The sequence below is a fragment of the Misgurnus anguillicaudatus genome, chromosome 13, assembly GCF_027580225.2.
Source record: "Misgurnus anguillicaudatus chromosome 13, ASM2758022v2, whole genome shotgun sequence".
NCBI lineage: Eukaryota > Metazoa > Chordata > Actinopteri > Cypriniformes > Cobitidae > Misgurnus > Misgurnus anguillicaudatus.
The window spans coordinates 31,954,169-31,977,892 of NC_073349.2; the positions used below are offsets into that span (position 1 = coordinate 31,954,169).

The 23,724-nt window shown below is 38.2% G+C and overlaps 2 protein-coding genes across 2 annotated transcripts; one reads left to right on the top strand and one right to left on the bottom strand.

Moving 5' to 3' along the window:
* The first annotated feature begins 336 nt into the window (after positions 1 to 336).
* Positions 337 to 6,761, top strand: sgms2b (sphingomyelin synthase 2b). Its single transcript, XM_055188086.2, has 6 exons — positions 337 to 493; positions 3,022 to 3,561; positions 4,094 to 4,211; positions 5,252 to 5,405; positions 5,509 to 5,681; positions 6,185 to 6,761. The coding sequence occupies exons 2-6, from the start codon at positions 3,026 to 3,028 to the stop codon at positions 6,368 to 6,370; spliced, it is 1,167 nt and encodes a 388-aa protein (XP_055044061.1). The 5' UTR covers positions 337 to 493; positions 3,022 to 3,025; the 3' UTR covers positions 6,371 to 6,761.
* An 838-nt stretch (positions 6,762 to 7,599) lies between these two features.
* LOC129430523 (complement factor I) lies at positions 7,600 to 23,229 on the bottom strand. Its single transcript, XM_073874844.1, has 13 exons — positions 23,074 to 23,229; positions 18,579 to 19,114; positions 18,355 to 18,495; positions 18,086 to 18,270; positions 17,892 to 17,996; positions 15,845 to 15,955; positions 14,822 to 14,857; positions 13,727 to 13,768; positions 10,321 to 10,430; positions 9,292 to 9,440; positions 8,876 to 9,156; positions 8,160 to 8,261; positions 7,600 to 7,944 (listed from the first exon to the last, which is right to left on the bottom strand). Exons 1-13 carry the CDS (start codon positions 23,122 to 23,124, stop codon positions 7,727 to 7,729), a joined length of 2,067 nt encoding a protein of 688 aa, XP_073730945.1. The 5' UTR covers positions 23,125 to 23,229; the 3' UTR covers positions 7,600 to 7,726.
* Between the last annotated feature and the right edge of the window lie 495 nt (positions 23,230 to 23,724).

Here is a 23,724-nt window from a genome sequence, read left to right on the forward strand (position 1 = left end):
AACTTGAGCTTTTCTTCCTCGTGTTTTAATGTTTATTTTATTAATATATAATAAATTTAAATCTCATTTCGCCCTCTAGTGGCCAATAGCAAATAAAACATCACATTCAGAGGAAATGACACATTTGGGCGGTTTCTCAATCTAAAGGGTGCAGCCTCGGGAGGTCGCATTTCTAGGCTGCATACGTCAACAAGACTGTCTTATTTCAGAATATTAACTATCATAAAGTTGACTATTATTCTTAGTTAATTGTTGTAATATGAATGTAATGCTCAGTTATCTAAAATTAACCAGGCTGATGACGTATTCACACTTCATACTCAGTTTATGGTCACTTCCTAAACGGGTGCGTCTCTGACATCAAGTGGGCGTGTCTTTAACATCAGGTGGGCGTACCTGCAGGTGTGGGCGTGGTTTGAAGTTCATCAGTAAACTGTTTGATCTGAGATCAGTTGTGGCTCGTTGCGGTTTTACTCCAGCACCAGACAAACAGGTAAATCAGCTGCTTTACTTTATAAATGTTTCTTTTCTCTGACGTGTTTGCGCGGTTTTTTCTCTTATTCGTTTATTGTTTATGTTTCTTTCTTTTGTCGCTGTGCATGTAAATATTTAATTCGTATTTTTTGTGAGTGAAACTGGGGTGGAAGTTCAGGAGTTCATGAAGGGTCTGGTGTGGTTTAAAGTCGGTTCTTCATGAAAACAGTTACTGTGTCACAAAACTTCACCACCTACACTTTGCAGCTGTGTTTTAAACGCGTTTTTAATCTGTATTATTGTGTTTGTGTTGAGATTCAGTCTATTTTTGGATCTTACAGAAATAAGGGCTTTCTTGTAAAGCACGCATGCGCTGAGCTTCGACTGTATTTTAAGCTCGTGATCGATTATTCTGATCCGGAAACTTCTGAATGTGTTTTGAGTGAGGATGCCGATGATGAAGGCGAGGTCATGGCTCAGTAATAAAATCATATCCGATTCTATCAACATTTACAGAACCCAACACAAAGATCACATCATGTGACTTACAGAAGATTTTAGTCTGATAAACTAAAACTCACTTTCATTTTTGTCGATCTATGACCAACAAAACCATTTAAAAAATGTTGACCTATGAGTTTATGAGAGATTTCTATTGTGTACACAAGGTTTAATACTCTATTGTGTTTTTCACATTGTTGTTTTGCTTCAATTGACTACAAAAAGAAACAAATCACAATCCTGTGTGAGAACCAAAGGTGAAAGTTTGTGTCTGATCATATGGGTGTGTATTACAGGTTTCAGGGTGTGTCATCTTAAATGTACTCTCCGTCACACAGACACACACACAGTGTTGTTAAACAATCTAAATAAACACACACACGCCTGTGTATACGTCTTTTCATTATGCAAACTGTGCAGTTTCCTTTTTTTAATCTGGTGAAACATGACATTTAAAGTATATGAAATGTGCAAGTCGTGGTATAGTCACAAAATATTTAATTTATTTATTCGTGTTCATGGACACGATTTTCTGTTTTTTTTTCATGTCATTGAGCACAAATGTCTTTTTTTGTGTCATTTTATGTATTGTTTTTCTTTTTTTTCCATTGTCGTTTGAGGTTAGAAGGACTTTATTACATTTCACACATCCAAACCCCAAGTGAAAATAGTTAAAAAATCGGAAGAAAAACATATAGAAACTAATACATAAAATTACATCCTAACCCAAAATCCCCAAGCGCAATGATTGAAAAAATATGAAAAAATGAGAAAACAATCCATAAAATAACATGAAAAAGAAAGTCATCCTAGGGACATGAAAACCCATTTATAGAAATTCATGCTCAATGACACAAAAAAGTGGAAAATCGTTAGCCTGGCTCCGCCCTCCTACATGCTTCCGCTTCATTTTCATTTCGCTTCAGTACAACGTCTGGGACTGCTGAGTAGAGTTTCGTTTTCTCCGGCAAAAATCTGCAGGTCCAATCAGCGAAAAGAGGGGGGTGGCTTAGAACAATGACGTTGGTCGTTTGCCAGACACGTTATGGCCCTCCTCCCCACAGGAATTGGGAAAAGTTTGATTTGTTAGTGATTGGTTAGGGCAGATTCAATAGTTTTAAACTTCAACAGAGGACCCTCCTTAAAGAAAGTAACACTTTGCAATGGAGTGTGGCCAGACTCTCTGTACAAATGAAATTAATGTACGAGAGTCTGGTTGGACAAGGCTAGAAAACCGGGTCCATGAACACAAATAAATAAGTCAAATATTTTGTGATTATACCACGAAATGCCTTGAGGTGGGGTTGGATATACCCCTGGGGGGGTATTCGAGAAAGCTGGTAATGTGACATACCCGGGTATGTTTGAAATTAAATGTCTTTATGTATTCCCCTTATGCATGCATTAACTTAAGGTTACCAGTAGGAGGTTGATCAGGTGTAATCAGGTGCCCCCAAAACCGACATGATCAGGGTAAGCAGGTTTTAGGTTAATCAACCGAAAGTTCAGTGTTTAGCTGATGGTAAGTTAACCCTGCTTTCTGGAATACACCCCTGTTTTCACAGACCAGGCTTAAGGCTAGTCCTAGACTAAAACACATGTTTGAGCTGACTCAAGTCTCAAAATAAGCCAGAGCTGGTGATTTGTCTCAAGATAAACACCAGTAAAGTCTTTTTCTAAGGCAAAAAGATGTTCATTAAAGATGCTTTAACGTCTTAATTTAACTAAGGCCTAGTCCTGGCTTCAGCTTAGCCTTGTCTGTGAAACCAGGCCTTAGACATTTTTGTTTCAACCAGACAGTATGCCAGGGCTATTCAAATCTTACCCCGGAGGACTGCATAGTTTAGCACCAACCCTGATCCAACACACCTGAGCAAGCTAATCAAGGTCTTCATGATCACTAGACAATCACAGGTGGTTAAGTTTAATTAGGGTTGGAGCTAAACTATGCAGTGCTCCGGCCCTCCAGGGTAAGATTTAAATAGCCCTGGAGTATGCAGTGTGCTAGTATTCCGACCTAACTTAAACGCGTGTTACTGTCGGCAGAGCAATGGCTGCATCTCAGCTCCTGGACGAGCGAGAAGATGAGCGGGATAATGGGAGTGATAATGGGAGCTACCACATGATGGTGACAATGGAGGACAGGACACACCCACAGACCACACCCACAGGACGGACACGCCCCTACCAGGACGTGCCAAGCGATCACGTTGACGACAAGGCAAACGCCAGCGAGTCGCGCCGATTGATGAACGGCTTCCGTAAAGGCTTGCGTAAAAATCAGGACTACGTCCACATCTCTGTCCCAAAGTCAACCATCATCCAGACGTCCAGCATCTCTCGTCTTCCTGCAGAATGGTGGAAAACCGGCATCGCTTTCATCTGGGCGGCTTTTAACCTCCTGCTCACCACCGTCATGATCACTGTGGTCCACGAGAGAGTCCCGGATAAATCCATCAGCCCACCTTTACCGGATAAGTTCTTTGATTATGTGGGGCGTGTGAAGTGGGCGTTTTCTGTCACAGAAGTCAATGGAATGATTCTGGTGGCGCTGTGGTTTGTTCAGTGGCTCTTCCTCAAGCACAAGTAAGTACGTGACGCTCAATCTTCATGACTGACATAACTGACATATTTGACACACAGTCACAGTCAGACCTGTTCAGACTTTAAATTACATTGTCATCCAGAATTTCGTGTTGTTTCAAACCTGTTTGACTCTCTTTCTTCTCTGGAACACAGTGAGTGACGTTCAACCTTCATCATTTTCATTACAGTTTTTAATTTGGTAGGAATTTGTCTCCTTGTGTTCAACAGAAGAATGTCATATGTCTCATGTTTGAAAGAACTAAAGCATTCCTTTGTGTTGATTAACTGAGTAATAATGTTAATTGCCTTGACCTAAATACATCATGTTTTATCAATGAGAGGTCTGTTCAATGAGATGAAATCAACAATCAAAACCTGTCTGAATGTGCTTTTAAGTGATCTGACTTTGAATTTAGAGTTGTATTTACTGCTCATGTGGTGATTAATTAAGAGTGTGAAATCAAAAACTCACAACTAAGACAACTGCTACACAATGATTCTCTGACCGTGTGTGTGTGTGTGTGTGTAACAGGGCAATTGTGGGCCGAAGGTTTTTCTTCCTGCAGGGAATGTTGTATTTGTACCGCATGATCACCATGTATATCACAACACTCCCTGTACCCAGCATGCACATGGACTGTGCCCCAAAGGTGAGCACAGTCACCACTTCTGCTGCCTCACAACTAACATGTAACCTTACCCGTAATCTCACATGCAACACATAATCTCACATGCAACACATAATCTCATCTGCAACTTTACCCGTAATCCGTAATCTCACCTGCAATTTTACCCCTAATCCAAAATCTCACCTGCAATTTTACCCGCAATCTCACCTGCAACTTTACCCCTAATCCAAAATCTCAACTGCAATTTACCCGAAATCTCACCTGCACGGTTACCCCTAATCCAAAATCTCACCTGCAATTTACCCGTAATCTCACCTGCAACTTTACCGTAATCCATAATCTCACCTGCAACTTTACAAGTAATTTATAATCTCACCTGCAACTTTACCCGCAATCTGTAATCTCACATGCAACTTTACTTGCAATCCTGCAACTTTACCCATAATCCATAATCTCACCTGCAACTTTACCTGCAATCTGTAATCTCGCATGCAACTTTACTTGCAATCCTGCAACTTTACAAGTAATACATAATATCAGCTGCAACTTAACCTGTAATCTCACCTGCAACTTTACACACGATCTGTATTCAACCTTACCCATAATCTCACCTGCAACTTTACCCGTAATCCATAATCTCACCTGCAACTTTACATGTAATTTATAATCTCACATGCAGCTTTACCCGTAATCTGTAATCTCACCTGTAACTTTACCAGTAATCCATAATCTCACCTGCAACCTTACCCGCAATCTGTAATCTCACATGGAACTTTACCCGCAATCCTGCAACTTTACTAGTAATTCATAATCTCACCTCCAACCTTACCCGTAATCCATAATCTCCCATGCAACTTTACCCGTAATCTCACCTGCAACTTTACCTGCAGTCTGTAATATCACATGCAATTTTACCCACAATCCTGCAACTTTACCTATAATCCGTAATCTCACATGCAACCTTACCCGTAATCCCTAATCTCACATGCAACTTTACCAGTAATCCATAATTTCACCTGCAACTTTACCTGTTGATCAGTGTGTTGATATTTCTTCTGCAGTTGTATGGAGATTCTCAGGGTAAGATCCAGCGTGCCCTGCAGTTGGTGTCTGGAGGAGGTTTGTCCATTACAGGCTCTCATCTCATGTGTGGAGACTTCATGTACAGTGGCCACACAGTTATGCTGACCCTCACCTTCCTCTTCATCCAGGAATGTGAGTATAAGAAAACCATCATCATCATCATCATCACTCATGCTTCTGTTACACCAGTCCACACTTTAATTAGGCCTCATTATGTATCTGAAATTGTGTGTAGATTCACCTCGCTCTCTGCTGTGGCGTTTCTATCACGTTATCTGCTGGCTGCTAAGCGCAGTGGGTGTGGTCTGTATCCTGGCTGCACATGAGCACTACAGTGTAGATGTTGTGGTGGCGTATTACATCACCTCCCGTCTCTTCTATTGGTACCACACCATGGCCAACAACCAGGTAAAACTACAAACCACACAGACATGACAAATCCCGGACACTCATTACTGTTAAAGCAACACTAAAGAACTCTGGCTCTTTGCTCCCCCTACAGGTTAGAAGCGTAATTGTTCATTACCACTGTCGTAAATACTGCAGCATAGCTGGCTCTTATTGGATTGTAGGTCTGCCGTAAAGCAAGTTTTTGTAGTTTTCACTCGAACTTCAGGACCGCTACCCGACGGTTGGAAACTTCTTTAGTGCAGATTTGGCCAATAGAAGGCTGCAAAGCGAATGTGAAAGTGCCGTTCACCCTGTTTCAAGTGGATGAACGACTGAAACTTTTTTGGAAACGTTATTTTAAAGTAAAAAAAACTCTTTGGTGTTGCTTTAACTGCTTTTCATTCAACGTCATGAAATGTTCAAAAGCTGATCTTACTGTCAAGAACTTCATTTTCTTTTGTGAAACTAATGAATTAGACTTAAGGTTTAATGTATAAATGACTGGTGTCTTGGTCCTGTAGGGTCTGAGAGGTTCTCCTCACAACTACCTGAACAGAACGTGGTGGAACTTTGCATTTAACTTCCTGGAGAAGAATGTTAAGATGAGGGTTCCCTGCACGTTCTCATGGCCGTTATCAATCCCTACTGCATGCTTTAAGAATCCCTGCAGGAGCTACTCGAAAGTACAGAGCACACGAGATGAATGACACACCTGCACCTTTTTCATCAAGTGATTTGTTGAGTAACAATTTCACTCTGACAGCAGAAATATGAAGCGTGTGAGCAAAGAACTACAAACACTATCTGTGTACATTTCTTTCTAAAGTGAGATATTACAGGCCTGATGTGACTTTATCAATCACATCTGATGAATGTAAGTATGGATGTTATCAGATTCTAAGTGTTTATCAGACTCTACAGACGCACATCTGGACAGAAGATCTTTGAGTATTTTTTGTAAAGAATGATTTTATCAATGAAGGATTGAAAATATTATTTGTTTTGTACAGTATTGGTTTTAATTTATATGTTCATTGCATTGTAAAATATATTATGTGTTGTTATGAATGTTATAAAAATAAAACACTATTTATATAAGCTTTAGAAGTCCAAAAGAGTTTCATTCTACAGTTTCAATTTCAATTCAATGCTTCAATGTAGCTTTTCTGTGTTATCATGCCAAATACATGTTTATTTGTTAAAGTGTTAAAGTCATTTCAGAGAATTGTTTTCTACGCATTATGGGCGGTTTCCCGGACAGGGATTAGACTAGTCCTAGATTAAAATATATATGTACGAGCTGTCCAAACTGAAAACCACTTGCACTGACATATCTAAAAATGCATTAGTGCCCTGTTTTGCCTCAAAATGCACACAAGTAATGTTTTTAGTAAGACATTTTGGGTTATATTCCATTAGAACCAATACAAGGACCAATAGAACCAATACATACCATTAGAGACCAACAAAGCCCAATACACTGTAGTGTGTTTTGGGCCATATTCCATTAGAACCAATGCAATTCTCAATAAAACCAATAGAATTTCTCTGAACTTCATGGAGGGTTTATTGGGTTTTTTAGCGGGGGGGGGGGTTCTCCAAAGCATCTTTAGCCAACTACTGTTGTAAGTTTCGTCGTTACTGACAAAGATTAACGATTTGTTTTTTCTCGAAACCATAGTTCAAATGAACATTCACAGGCTGCATCGCAAACGTTCCCTAAGACTTTTACTAAGATGCATTATAAAATGTGTTGAGATGTGCTAACAACTGCTGAGTTTGTCAAATATTTACTGTTTATTTATCAGAATATAATAAATTAATCTTTAAGGAGGAATAACCCGAATAACCATTTACAACTAATCTGGTTTAAAATCAGATTAAGAATTGTGTGCAGTCAGTGTGTATGTAAAATAAAACAGAATTGAGAAATGTGTAACATCAGACGTTTTTATATTGCATGATAAATCTTCATCTCCATTTTAATAGCAAGAGAACCATAAGCATTTATAAACACATCACATAAACACATAAGCAGTTATGATGAAAGCATACAGATGTGTTTACTGGTTAAATCTGGTAATCGCTGGCCAGCCTGTGTGAAATCGGATCCATTCGAAGTAGTGAGCCACTTTAGTGTAAACTCCAGGATGATTGGGTTCACCACATTTATCTCCCCAGCTCACTATACCCCATACATACGACACACCGAGAGCGTCTTTACACACCAGCGGCCCACCGGAGTCACCCTGACACGAGTCCACATTCCCCTCAAGATCACCTGACACACAACCAATGAGAAATGATCTGTCACATAGCAAATGTTGAGGAAACATTCAAATACAATACGAACTTTGGCCAAAGTTGGTATTGCATGCTAATTGTTATTGTCGTATTTTGAAGAAAAAAACTTTTTTAAAGAAAAAAATCTAAAAGAAAAAAATTGAAAGAGGTGAAATTTGACAAACATTTTTGTATTTAAAGTTAAATACACACCTGCACACTCCATTCCAGGACGGAAGCGGTTGCTGTAATAATTCTCACACTCGCCGATGATCGTCACATTTGCCCATTTTAAAATTAATGTTGACATTCCCTCTTTGAACAAACAAACAAAATCAACCAGTGAGTATTTAGGCTTTAAATGTCACTGCAATGAAACAAATTCAACAAAATTGAAGTCATAATTCTGGATCAGTGAATCAAAGTGAATCTTTAGCTTTTCATCAGGAGGGCCCGAGATGGCGGATGTACGAGTAAAACAGCGCATGTGCAAGAAAAAATGTTGCAATGTGATAATACACAATGGGAATACAGAGCAACAGCACATTATCGTTTCTTTCTTTCTTTTATTTTCTCTTTCTTCCAAGAACAGAAAGCTAAGAAGCATTTTCTTCTCCATAATGTTTGATTTCTGTTCTTTGTTATTTGTTCTAAACTTTGTGGTGGATCTGCTACTTTTCTTCATTTATCAAGTTTGCAAATGTCCAGTAAATGATGCAAATCAGTGTTGTCCGGTTGATTATAAAAAAATAATTTGCACGCGTGTCGAACTCTTAAAAGCCATTCACACTTAAAAGCATCTCATCAACGTCTCTAAACTGTATTTAAATGTTTGTGTCGTTACGTTTGCAATGAATTAAGTATTCAGACATTGTAAATAGGCGATAATATAAGTTAATATAGTTGATTTTAAGAAATGTATGTTTGACCTCTGTTGCGACCCCAGCCGGAGATTGTGCACGTGTGTTTGGGTTGAAACTGTTCTGTCGACCAGGGCACACAGACGGGTCGGACCGCCGGATTATCCTTCATACATTTGTCTGACAGATTCAACTCCTCCATCTGAATCAATGCAATGTCATTCTCATAGGTTTGAGCGTTGTACTGATGATGAATGATGATGTTCTTCACAGGAATGCTGTCTGACGTGGACTGCGTCCGATGTTTCTTCCACAGAGAGATTTTAATTCGGAAGGACTTCGGTTTGGGTCTGGAAATACACAAACGCACAACCACATCACAACAAAGATTAATAGCAAAGATATCTTCACATCTGATGACGTTAGATTGCATTATGGTTTAGGTTTGAAGGAATAATAAGATGCTGTTTGCTGATTGGTTGGACCTGACACAGTGGGCGGCGGTCAGAACCCAACATCCACCCAGGTAAGCTCCTCCACAGTGAATCGATCCTTCGTCCTGTACAGCCACCTGCCACTGGATTTGAGACATTGAGTGTCTAGAAGATTTCATCATGTGTTTTATCTCTAGACTCTTTATTGTACACACAGTATTGTACAAAAGGCCAACAGCTCACCATTACACTGTATTGTGATTTGGGCCATATTCCATTAGAACCAATAAAATTCCCAATAAAACCAATAGAACTACTGTGATGGTGTCTATTGGTTTTTTAGCAGGGAAGTACAGTGAAGTATATGTGAAAAATAATGCATTTTTTGCACAATCACAGCTTCAAAAGAACAGGACCTTTAATGAGATTATATATATATATATATATGTATGAAGAGTTTCGTTGCAAAACGAGATAACCACCATTTTTTAAATTGTTCAGAAATCTCGTTTTTTAGTTGTGCATTCCAATTAATATCAATTGAACTGCAGTTGGTTTATTTTGATTTAAACCTTCATAACTTAAAAAATACAGCTAGCACCATAAAACAAAATAATAACATGATAACATAATAACAGCTGACAAAAATGTAAAAAAATGGATTTATCTCATTTTGCAACGAAACTCTTATATATATATATATATATATATATATATATATACACACACACATTATTATCCTTATTTCACCACTGACTGTTTATCTTCACTGAGCGTGAGTTTTGTTTGTTTTTTGTCTTGTTTTTTATACTTGTATAAGTTTTTTGTAAGAAGTATCAAAATTCTATGGAATGAAAGATTTTAATTAATAACATAAAAACCTTATTAAGAAAAAAAGGAAAATGATTATCATTATCATGATATAAAATGAATCCTATCGTGAAATAAGATTTTGGTCATATATCGCCCATCCCTAGTTCGTTAGATATTTTCTGTATTTAAAGAGATATGGATGATCATTACAAGAGATGATGGTGGTGGTGGCTTTTTCACAATACTGTGTTTCTGTAGTAGTAATTATACAGTGTTTCGTTGATGATTTGTGGTGTCTTCTGGTCTGTAGATATAATCCATGTTGGGAACGCCACACTGCAGCTGACTCTCTGAGGCCGTCCGAATAATTCTGATCTCTATAAAACACAGTGTGTGTGTGTGTGTGTGTGTGTGTGTGTGTGTGTGTGTGTGTGTGTGTGTGCGTGCGTGTGCGTGTGCGCGTGTGTGTGTGTGTGTGTGTGTGTGTGTCAGGGTAAAAGGTCATCTTACAAGCATGTTGATACAGCTGTATGATTATTTCAAACTAAATCTTTTAATCTTAAATTCTTCATCTGATGTTTCAGGAATTTACTAAAATATAAAGCAGATGAATGAACTCAAGAGTAGGGTTGTAACGGTATGAGATTTCCACGGTATGATAATCATCTCAGAAACTATCACGGTTTCGCGGTTTGCCGGTATTAAACACTTATTATTATTATTATCATTAGCTACAATGACCCTTAAATTTATACAAAACAGATAAGGGGTTTGGGTTGAACACATGGTTTATTACAAAAAATACACTTTCAAAAAAAGTAAACTTTGATTCTTAATTTATACCTATTTTTATTTTTATTATTTTAAATGATGAAATACTCATTAAATTCTCTCAGAGCTGCTCTGGATATATTAATTTGTTCACATCTTCATATAGTGAGTGAAATGTATAGTTTTTATTATATGGCCTAAGTATAAACAACTTAAATTGATCTGTAATATAAATCACTTAAATGGGCTTTAGTGCCTCTTTTTCCAGCCACTCTTCGTCCACATTTCTTGCAAACTTGATATCCATCTTCAAGGACAACCCCGCATTCGTTTTTCAGATACGCAAAGTATTTCCATACTGTAGATATTAACTTTTTCTGGTGGGGGATAGAGGATAGAATTTGTAGTCTCTTACATTTTCTCTGCTGTACATAAACTAGTGGAGTCTAGCAGTCACGCCGAATGAAGTTGAATGTGCGTAGTAGCGCAGGTGAGATCTGCTTTATTTTTTTCCCAAAACCATCTATAAGCAAATGTTTACGGTATGATAACCGTAAAAGTTGGTATCAGTGGTCAGGCGCTAGCCTGGTTTAGGTCGTATCTAACCAATCACTATCACTTTGTTTATGTAAACGAGGAGAGTCATATCACTCCCTGGTTAAATACGGTGTACCACAGGGATCAGTTTTAGGTCCTATCCTGTTCTCGTTATATATGTTACCCCTAGGAGACATTATCAGGAAACATAACATAAGTTTTCACTGCTATGCGGATGATACCCAGCTTTACATCTCCTCATATCCCAGCGAAACACACACGTTTTCTAAGCTAACAGACTGCATTAGCGATGTTAGTGACTGGATGGCACATAACTTTCTTAAGCTGAACTCCAATAAGACAGAAATACTTATTATTGAACCAAATTGCTACAAACATAATATGTCAGATTACAAGTTGCACATAGATGGCTGCACTGTGATGCCATCTTCCACGGTTAGGAACTTAGGTGTGATGTTCGACAGCAACTTATCCTTCGATAGTCATATCGCCAACGTCTGCCGCACAGCATTCTTCCATCTTAGAAATATCTCGAAAATACGCCATATACTGTCTACATCTGACGCAGAGAAGCTTATCCATGTTTTTATGACCTCTAGAATAGACTATTGTAACTCGCTACTCGGGGGATGCCATGCAAATCAAGTAAACAAGCTTCAGCTAGTTCAAAACGCTTCCGCAAGGGTACTTACTCGATCTAAAAAGTATGACCACATAAGCCCAATTCTGGCATCTTTACACTGGCTTCCAGTTAAATATCACATACAATTTAAAATATCACTAATCACCTACAAAGCTTTAAATGGCCTAGCACCCTCATATCTTAGAGAATTACTATCAGAATACAATCCATCACGCACACTACGGTCGCAAAATTCTGGTCTCTTGATTATCCCTAGACTATCAAAAGTGTCTAAAAGTGGATGCTTTTCCTACTTAGCCCCTAAGCTCTGGAATGATTTACCAACCGATGTCCGAGAATCAGACACAGTCAATCATTTTAAATCTAGACTTAAAACTTTTCTCTTCAACAAAGCATTCGCATAATTTGTCTAGTAAAGGTACTTAACTCGCAATAGTTATCTGTACGGAACAAAGCACTCGCGGTCATAACACAGACCAACCAAATAAATAAATAAAAACCTTATCTGCATAAACACTTCAAAATGAATTGCATTAAATAGTTTGCCACCGTTTGCCACTGAACCTGCATTAACGACGACAGTGGGGCTTCCGGCCTTAGTCAAACAGGTTGGCACGTATGGTCGGGTTGCGATTTTGGAACTTTCGTGTGTCTTGTGAATAGGATGCCATACAGACCTGTTTGCCACTGAACCTGCATTAACGATGACAGTGGGGCTACAGGCCTTAGTCAAACCAGTTGACACGTATGGTCAGGTTGCGTTGTTGGCGTGTTCTCGTGATCTTGTAAATAGTATGCAATATAAACCCGTTTGCCACTGAACCTGCATTAACGACGACAGTGGGGTTACAGGCCTTAGTCAAACGGGTCGACAGGTTTCATTTTCTCTTAAAGATCGGAAGGTGACCCTTAGTTACCATATATACCTTCGCATTGGGCCCCCAATTTGCAAAATCCTCAACTGTGGATAATATAATTATGCCGCAATAGTTAGTCTGTCTGTCTGAAACTAAGCTGATTAAACCACATCACTGTGTGACACTTGCATTACATGTGAACCCCTACGCTAATATGATTTAGTTTTTCTCTCCCCGTCTCGTCCTCGACCCCGAGGACAATAAGACAAACAGACCCAGTTCCAGTAGATGTGAAAGTTGACACACCTTTGATCTACTGGTCGTCCTTCAACGTGATGCCCAGCTGATGCCTGACCAACGATCACCGGCAGAACCCGTTTAATCTTCGCTTAATCTCCGCTTAATCTCCTTATCCGTTTATATGTGTGTATATACATATATATCTCCCAAGGGTTTTTCCCTCCTAGGACTTTTTTTATTTCCTCGGCTAAACAGCCGGGGGGGTGGGGGGTTCTCCTAGGGTTTTTTTTACCCTGGGGAGGCAGCCTTCTTGGGCTTAACTTAGCTTCCTCTTCTAGACGTTACATTAGTAATACGCTCGCTTATAATGTCGAGTCTTAGCCGCAGCAAATTTGACTGCTTATGCTATCGTGTATTATGTTGTGCTATCTGTCGTTTTTCTGTGCTTTTACTGCTTCTATTAATGTAAAGCTGCTTTGAAACAATTAACTATTGTGAAAAGTGCTATATAAATAAAATTGAATTGAATTGAAAAGTTATTATCAAGGTATACTGTCATACCGGTATACCGTTACAACCCTACTCAAGAGTAACTAAGATTTACCTGACTTTGGATCAGTCAACAAGTCATCTTGTTTCTGTTTTTCTGTAAAACAAAACATCTATTCAGTGATAAATAGTTTTAATTCTTCCTGATGTCAGAGGGTTTAAGGAGTTACACGACGGTCCTGTAGTTTCTATGTTGGTGTATACCCAGATAGCATGTAACTATTGAAACAATGTTAAAAATCATTGATTTGTCAATGTTAATACCATTGATTCAATATCACGTTTGCACCCTCCATTAATATTGAAAAAATATTGAAATTTCAACAAATCACCATAATGGTGATCCGTGTTTGCTTTAGTTGGGCCCTTGACTCTTGTGTTTTAATGTTGAGTTTTCTTTGGATGTTAAAGCAGTGTTTTAAAATACATCTGTTATTGCAAAGAGAATGAAGATCTTATGTGATCAAGTAGTTTCATTCTTGTAGATATACCTTAATAATATGAATGAAATACTGTTAAAGATGTGTAAGAAATGAATCTCATCAATGGTGACGATCAACAAAAGAAAGCTTCATGCTGCAATGCATGCTGGGTATCATCGTAGTACTAAACTAATTTATGACTCCCAGCATGCATTGCAGTTGATCGTTTTATCTGATGATCGTCACCATTGTTGAGATTTGTAGGATGAGTAATGATGTCTGAATGTGTCAGCATTTTTTCTGCTTATTTTGTCACAGTGGATTTACAAACCAGAACAATGAAAATGGTTGAAAATGTATCAACATAATCATGTAAAGCGGCTTAATTTGATCTCATCTTGACATCTTCACAAAAGGCAATCAGTTTTAACTCTACTTTTAAACACATCTTTCCTTTCCAATGCACATACAAACACAAAGATTTAAATTAGTGAATGTCAAGAGTCAATGACCCAACCAAAGCAAACACCGATCACAACAATGGTGGCCCGTTGAAATTCCAATATCCTCTCAACACAAACTGAGGGTGCAAATGTGACACCGACTCAATGCAATCAACATTGACAAATCAACAGTTCCCAACATCGTTTCAATGGTTGCATGCTATCTGGGTAATAAAGAAAAGTGAATCTGTATCGTGTAGTTCAGTGGGTAAACTTGTGTTTTACCTGACTTTGGATCAGTCACCAACTCATCTTGTTTTTCTGTAAGACAAAACATCTATTCAGTGATACATTTTTTTTTTTTACATTTTTTCCTGAAGTATGAAGAGTTAAACGACGGTCCTGTAGTTTCTATGTCGGTTGTCGGTTCATAATAAAGAAAAGTGAATCTGTATCGTGCAGTTCAGCGGGTAAATTTGTGGGTTTTTTTATTCATTAATGTGACATTTTATTTATGAACAAAATAAATTAAATAAACAGATGATTGAAGAATCATGTTTTCTAATGAGCTCAGTAAAGTCTAATAGCATCCAAACTCAAGCTAGACGTCTAGGCTAAAACAAGACTGTCAGTGAAAATTTAAAAGATGACTTAACATTGATCAAACATAAATAAATATGATGAAACATGATGAAATATCAGACATCTCGCAAGTTATTTTGGCAAGATGTGGGTTATAGCAAGACTATATCGGGTCTATAGTTAACCTAGACGGTGAAATGATGGGCAGCCAGTGTTCAAATTATGTCAAAGATTATGGGGGTCCCCTAGCTAAGACCCCTGACCAGCCCCCCCATCATTATAGGGTCACCTTAATTTCACAAAATAAGATTTGATTCTGGATCAACGTTTTAATCAAAGAAACCCCAAATTACCCGTAACTCAATATTTACCCCTCAAATAATAGTTGGAGAAGAATTGTTTAAAAGCCTCTAATCCATTATTAAATATAACAATCTGTCAATTCTTCCAGAAAACAGCATGAAGCGCACTTGAGACTTTACATTTATTTCAGACAGACATCTTTTGGATTCGTTTATTGCCAAATTGGGAGAAATAATGGACAATATCACTTTGTGGCACGAGAATTTTAAATTCATGTAGTATTTTAATTTGAATAAAAACCAGGAAACCCCCTATATTTTGTGCTTTATAGGGGGTCCAGGACCACCCCAGCCCCCCACACACAATTTGAAAACTGCAGCCGGCTATCGCTTGCTGGAAAGATTTAGAGATGAATTTACTAACCTGGAAGTTCATCTTCTCCTCCTAAACAATCTCTGATTCCATCTCCAACTGCGTGAGCAGGAATACAAACACCCGAAGAGCAGTGAAACGAAGTTGAGTTTGTTTTACACTCTTTAGGATGACACAAAACAGACACACAAACATCAGCAACATGACTATATTAAATTCATTATTATTAACAATGTTATTCACCATTGCGCTCATTTTGTCAACGTACTTCCGGCTGCATAGATGATGAGCAGCTGAGGCAGTGGCTGAAGGTGTTAAACTTAAAAAGCTCACTCAAGCGCCTTTATGTTTGTTTCTTACCAATTTTAATGGACGAGATGCCGACTGAGGAACACCCTTAACCCGAGTAATAGTTCAGCTACGATGTTCCAATAACTTGAAACCACACCGGGTGTTGAAAAGGTGGTCAGTTTCAGGTAAGCTAACTATGTGCTTGTTCGCCTAATGTTAGATTTGTGAAGTCCGTTTCACGAATACACTTAAGATCAGTAAAGTTAGTTTATAAAATGCAACAATTTTGAATGGTTTTCTTACAGTAGCTCACATGATTCCTACAAGTTACCAAGATTTCAGATGCTAGGAGGTCAGTTCATTTCTCATTCAGATATTGATAATGACCTATTAAATGACATATTATTTAACACTGAATTAGAGGTTGTGTGTATAATGTTACTGTCTCTTTTTAATGCATCTTTCTTACACACTGTTCTGTTTAAGTATGGGTGACATTTATATATTAATTCTCATGATGCAAGTTTATTTTAAATACTAACATAAAAAAGTGTCGTCAAATATTGACGCCATGGGGTGAGACTGGGTTGGTTTCCCGGACAGGGCTTATCCTGGTCCCAGGCTAAAATGCATATTTGAGCTACAATAATTTAAAAACACCTTTTACTGACATACCTCAACTTATATGAGTTCCATTGTTTTGTCACAAGATGTGCACCAGTCTTGTTTTTTGTAGGGTTTGTTTGTAAAAAACTAAAATGCCCTAATATAATTAAATCCTAGTCCTGTAAACCCTGTCCGAGAAACTGCTCCAAAATGTGTTGAGCTGGCACAAATGTACATAACTCTGCTTATAAACAACCATCTTTGTCAGCTTTACACAGGGTTGATATTGCATCCATTACACAGTCGCCAAGCACTTTACCGGTACATACACCAACAGCTTCCAGATAAACACTTGGGATCAGCTCCTGATGACTCTGATAAAGCTGCATCTTAATTTATTGCAGGGTGTTTCTTTGTCCATAGTTATTTTATAAACCTTTAAAATGTGACCTAAACCTTCATATGTGATGTTACCTGGCTGTCAGGCAGTTATAGTAAACCTTTACAATGGGGGTATGCAAATGACGTCACCGTTGGTGAGAGGGACTGCGGTTACACCCACTGAGTGGCAAAAGACAGAGTGGCAGCATTTGAGTACAGCGTGACATCGGCGAAAACACTGTAAAAACGCGTCGAAATGGGAAAAAGCTGTTGTGTGATAGACTGTACTAACAGATTAACAAGAATTCTGAGATATCGTTTTACAGACTGCAAAAAAAAAAAACACAGAAAGGAGAAATAAATTGATCGTTCATGCCAACGTCCACAGACCACAGGTGGGTTGACAAGTTGCCAGGGTCACTATCAAGCAGAGGTTTTACTTAAAAGTATTTTTATTTTATCTGTCGTTGTATTTTATGCCAAAGCATATTATCATAATTGTTACTCTATTACATTTCATAAATGCATGTGTTTGTTTTACATTTAATATTTAAGTACTCTTACTCAAGTAAAAGTACAAAATTTTTATGTAATTAGGTATTAAATAAATTTTAATATGCAATATTAAAGAATACACAGTATGATTCTATGCTTTAGATGTAGTGAAGTAATGTTTTCCCAATACAAACATCCTACGAAAGCACAGATGCTTGGAAAATATAACTAATGTAACTAAGTATTGTCCACCTCTGCTATCAAGTTCAACTAAATTTAATTTAAGCTGATAATAGTCAGTTTTACTGGCATTTTACTGACTCACGTTGACAGCACATCTCATCACTGTTGTCCCCGCAGTCATCGACACCATTACAGGTTCTTCGGTAAGGCAAACACTTTCCGTTTACACAAGAAAACTCACATTTACCTTAACACAAAAGACACAACATTAAGTGTTTGTGTAAAACAGTAAAGATACCTGAAGTTAAGATGATTTATTTGGTCAGGGTATATCACCTCCTGCAGGTTCTTTATAGCAGTTTGAGACGGCCACTTCTGATGAATCGCTCAATGGTTGTGGATTATAGATGGTACATTCAGCCAATGAGAGCTCAGATCCGCGGCACTGAACGCGGACACACTGTGATGGCCAGTTCTGATCAAGAGAATCAAATCTGATTTTGGTGGCCGCATCTGCTCCTCTGAAGATTACAGACCGACAACAACTTAATATAACTCAATAGAAGAGAGAGAGAGAGACCTTCACAGGGTTCAGCTGTGTTTACCTGGGGTCTGTGTTTCGGCAGACGACATTCGCTGCAGCCATATTCCAGGATTTCCCACATACCAACATTTTCCCCTTCATAGTGTTGATCTCGATCACTTGACCAGACGTGGAATCTTTCAGATTTACTTGGACGCTATCATCCACTGGACACATACACATACATTAGCTTTCATTTAAAGTCTATCAGTTTCTATAAGTCTTCTATGTAAACGTTTAATGTCTTCCATAGAACAGGACGGGCTGAAGTGTGAAAATGTGGGTTGTTTAGATCTGCAGGAGATTGCTTTAGCCTGACACATAGAGGAATATGAAGAGCCGTCCAGTCCACACGCATGATCCATCTGCCTCGGACACTTGTAGGGAATCTTACAAACACATTCACCTGACAGACATCGCATCCACGGAGGACAGAAGACTTTAGCGCAGGACAAGCGAGTATATTTCTGCTCCAGACATTGAGGTGGGCCCAGGTAATCAGGAGCTTTGGGCGGATCTTTGGATTTTGAGGCGACATTTTTTGGGGGGTTTTTTTGGTTCTTTGGATCAGGATTCACATTTGATGGTTTTGAGTCATTTTTGGGTTTTGTTGTTTCTGGAACAGGTGCCTGATTCTGGTCGGGCTTTAGAACGAGTGAAGAGTTTAAAGGTGGGTTTTCTGGCTGATGTTTTTGATCCACGTCTGGATGAGTCGGTATCTGAGGAGGGCGGTCTGGGATTCGGTGTTGTGAGCTGTCTGGCTCCGGATCATTCTCTTCATTCTAATTGAAATACAAAAGAGACATTTAATTCAGTGGCACATAAATATAAGCATCAGTTGTTGATTGGGGTTGTAACGTTATGAGATTCTCACAGTATGATCATCGTTTGAGCAAATATCACAGTTTCACAGTATATTAGAGTTTGGTCCGAGTCCACCTTTGTTGAGTACGAGTCAAGATCAAGTCATTTCACATCAAGTCCGAGTCCAAGTCCGAGACCAAAAGGGTCCGAGTTGGACTCAAGTCCGAGTTCTTAAAGGCAGAGTCCAAGTCGAGTCCGCCCGAGTCCAGAAAGTAATTAAATTGAAAAAAAGATACAAAATTTGTATTGTAAATTTCTATTAATACTTTAACCTTTCAACCCATTAAACCAATGGCAATATAAAAATTTAATAAAAATACCCTTTATTGCATCTTGTCATTGTCATTGCCATTGAACATTTTTATTTTATATCAACTAGTTTCCTATCAAAAATGATTTCAAAGAAAAGAAAGGGATATAGAGGTATCTTCTTTTTACCAGATGTCTTGCAAATAAATTCTTTATGATTTTCGTAAGCAAAACAAATTATTGCTGACTTTGAGGACATTGTGGTAGCCATGCATTGATGTGTGTGTTTGTCTGCACGTATGATGCGACTGGCTGCTGTGTGATGCAGTAAAATAACAAGACTATCTAGTAGTTAATCAAGTGTTTAAACATGCATCATAAACAGATCTCTCTTCTAAAAAATTTAATTCCTAGAAAGGGAAAAAAGTGCGGTTCAGAAAATGACAGAGGCACGAGGTTTGCTGACTAGTGTTGCCTGATCTTACACACAAAAAAAAACAGTGAACATGAAAAATCCAATAATTAACCGAAATAAATCTAAATGCTTTACTTCAAAGATCAAAATATTGTGACCGGCACCTTCACACTTCATTAACACCAAAAACTTGATCGCTTCATGAGGCAAAAGCCATAAACGGTTAAGCGCCAAAACGGTATTTACGTACAAAAAAGCAGATGACCTGACAACACTGCAAGACCGCGCGCTGTGAAGCAGCCTCACAAAAGAAGCGTACAAACACAACGCCAAGACGGAGGTTTATTGCAAAACACAATGCTGTTAGATTATTTTTGTCAAAGCTGTGAGTGATAAGCACGCGAGGCGGCAGAAGGTTGCTATGGTTATTTCTTTGTCAATCATCACATTTTCGTGAGTGAGTCTTGTTCCGTAATTTCTCATCTCAAGTTTATGCTGGTTTTATTGTTACACATGACGCGGACTCGACTGTACTCTGGATATTTTCCGAGTCCAAAATGTCCAAGTCCGTGTCAAGTCCGAGTACAAATTCACCCGAGTGCGTGACAAGTCCGCACAAGTGACAAGTTTATTCAAAATTGGACTCGAGTCCAGACTCGAGTCCGAGTCCAAGTTCAAGTACCCCAACTCTACAGTATATGCTATTAAACAGTGGCGGCCGGTGGTGACTTTGCGAAGTTCATCACAGCATGTTTTTAAAGGGGTCATATCATGAAAATCTGACCCTAACTAACCCTAACGCCCCCTTTATCTGCACCATCCAATCACAGCACTGCCATTTAGTGCAGAGAGAAAGAAAAATACTTGACAGCACAATTGAGTTTCAATTACAACAAACCACCATCATTGTGATCAGTGTTTGCATTTCATCCGCTCATTTGCATTTTAAAGGACACACCCAAAAACGTCTCACTTTTGCTCAGGCCTACAAAGTGGCAATTTAAACATTCTATAATTAATGATCTGTGGGGTATTTTAAGCTAAAACTTCACTTACGCAATCTGGGGACACCAAAGATTTATTTTACACCTTAAAAAAAATTCATAATATGACCCCTTTAACATATCATGTGTGTGGCTTGTCAATTCAAAATGTGTTCGGTGCGTCATGTAAACTTGTGTGCATCACGCGTCATGTCAAAAATAAATATCTGCTGCAGAGCCTTCAAAAGGGTTTATGATAAAAGAGAAGTTCACGTTTTACAGATACTCGCTTCATGTCAATCAAAGTTTAGTGTTAAGTTAGTGTCTTGCAAATATTTGGTAAATGTGAGCGTCTCTTTTATCATGAACCCTTTAGAAGCTTCTGCAGCAGATATTTATTTTTGACATGACGCGTGATTATGCACATAGGTCACATGATGTAAAGAACAAATATTTTGTTTGTTTTTGACATGACAAGCCACACACGACACTTCAAACACACATGAGCTGGAATACATCATCATACTGTAGTTGCAAAATCTATCGTATTTGAGCAATGTGTTGTTGTAACAGCAGTATGAATCTTACTCATCAATACTTCTTTAAAAACATGAATGCACATCAAAACATCCTTTATTTTACACTTGCACGCGTGTGTTGTTTAATCAGACCTCAAAGAATAAAGCTTGAATTAAAGTTTTCTTACCCTATAGACCCAACGTTCCCTTTTAGTCGATCACTACGACGTCAACTCGTGACCGACAAATTGGGAACTCGCTAAAAAGACCAATCTACTTCGAGATTATATACGCACCTGGCGGGTCGGTGCCAGCATTATGCAACTACCTGCATGCCAAGTTCATTGGCGTTTAGTAGTTCTCGAACTAGATTGGCCTCTCTAGCGAGTTCCCAATTTGTCTGTAACAAAGTGACGTCTCCATTCCCTTCCTTCAGGGAACGAGGTTTACATATGTAATCGAGACATTTTTCCTGTTTTAAGCAATATTGTCAAGAATGTTGCTGTAGTTAAGCAGTTGTTTATCAATAACTTACTGTAGATTGTAGCTGTAAATTGATGTTATTTACTTGCAACAGTTTCTTTAAAGTTAAATGAACACTAAAAACAAACTGTTGCCAGTAAATAACATCAACTTAAATCTACAGTAAGTGACTGGCAGTAATACGGTCATTTCAGAATGTTTTTACATTTTATCTTTGAGGCTTAAAAAACTGACAGATATACTCTAGGGGGTTGTTTCCCAGACAGAGATTAGCTTAATCCAGGACTAGGCATCAGTTTAATTAGAAAATACAAATAGGTTTAACAAACATGCTGTAATGGCACCTAATCGCTTCTTATTCTTCTGTACCACCTTTTGAAGTCAGTCAAATTTTAACCAGTATTTGAAAACACAAGCAAACCACGATCTTCGTTTTAAAGCAACACTATGTAGTTTCCATGTAAAAATGACTTACAGCTCCCCCATGTGGTTGAAAAGCGCAACATTGCCTGGTATCAGACACTCTTTTGCAGGCAGGGGGAGGGGCGGGGCTGTGTTTCCTACCCTCCACCGCCACTTTCAGAGTGTGCTTGTAGCAGCTAGGAGGCTGCTCAGGTTGCAGCCAAAGTAAAATTTGTCCAGTTAAAAGTTGTTTTATCACGGAAATAATTTTAGAGACATTATTTAAAGGGAATAAAAACTACATAGTGTTGCTTTAAATGTTTACTTCCAAAACCATAAATAAAAGCTGTTACATAGACATGGTACCCACGGTCAAAAAAACTGTGCCAAGCGCTTGCGTTATGACGTAGTGTGATCTAACTGGATGCTCAAAATAATTAAATGCTATCAGATTTAAACATTACTAAGTATGCATTTTAAACCAAAAAATGTCTTATGAATTTTAATTAAATATTTTTTTATTAATTTTACTAAATTATTATTTTAGGTGAACTAATTCCTATGTGGCTCTTACACATACCTTACTAAAACATTACTTGTGTGCATTTTGAGGCAAAACAAAGGTCACTGATGTATTTTAATATATGTAAGTTCAAGTTGTTTTCAGTTTGGACAGCTCTTAAAAATGTTTTAGTCTAGGACTAGTCTAATCCCTGTCAGGGAAACCAGCCCTAGATTTTCTGATAATGTTAGTTCATTTCAAATATATAATCTATATACAGTTATTAGAAAATGTTTTGATCTGAGAGCAGATGAATAAAACTTACGGCAGCCTGCGAAAGGAAACCTGTAAAGAGAAGCAGAATGAGAAGCTTCATCCTGGAGATCTTCTGCTGGTCTTAGTTCAGATCTTCTCTGATCAAAGTTTCATCAAACACACAGAGACAAATGATTAACTGCTGTCAATAGATCTGACTGACCACAGATCAGACCCACTGAGAGACGGTGGGAGGAGAAACAGCAGATCTTACTGGAAAGGTCAAACATCTGTGTGTTACAACCGTGTGCGTACACAATCAATAATAAACAACACAAAAACCTACACAGTAAAACTGACTCACAAAAATTGATTGCTTTTTATTACAGCTGCAATCCTGAACTTTTGCACATCCCAAAACCTTACATAAGACAAATTGAACAGGAAATGTATGGATTTTGTGTCTCACGTCATTGTTGGCAAACATTAATTTCAATTTCGTTAATTTCCCTGCACCCGTTTCAGAAAGGAGGTTTAGCGAAAACTCTGAGTATGTTAACTCTGAAATGAGGGAAACTCTGAGCTTTCTATCTCAGATTAAGTCAAGTCAGAGTTTAAGTTTTAACTCATAGTTGGTTGAACCTTCTTATTGAAATTGGCCCCAGATCTTCTCTATGAAGTTGAATTCTTCAATAAATACAATATGACAGTAAGTAAAGGC

Bases quoted from the DNA above. Each gene is read 5' to 3' on its own strand.
- sgms2b (XM_055188086.2), top strand. From the start codon at position 3,026: ATGGCTGCATCTCAGCTCCTGGACGAGCGAGAAGATGAGCGGGATAAT. The intron at 4,212-5,251 runs GTGAGCACAGTC...TTTCTTCTGCAG, and splicing joins ACATGGACTGTGCCCCAAAG to TTGTATGGAGATTCTCAGGG. The intron at 5,682-6,184 runs GTAAAACTACAA...TTGGTCCTGTAG, and splicing joins ACACCATGGCCAACAACCAG to GGTCTGAGAGGTTCTCCTCA.
- LOC129430523 (XM_073874844.1), bottom strand. From the start codon at position 23,124: ATGAAGCTTCTCATTCTGCTTCTCTTTACAGGTTTCCTTTCGCAGGCT. The intron at 18,271-18,354 runs GTAAACACAGCT...TGTAATCTTCAG, and splicing joins TGCCGAAACACAGACCCCAG to AGGAGCAGATGCGGCCACCA. The intron at 7,945-8,159 runs GTGTGTATTTAA...GTTGTGTGTCAG, and splicing joins TCCTGGAATGGAGTGTGCAG to GTGATCTTGAGGGGAATGTG.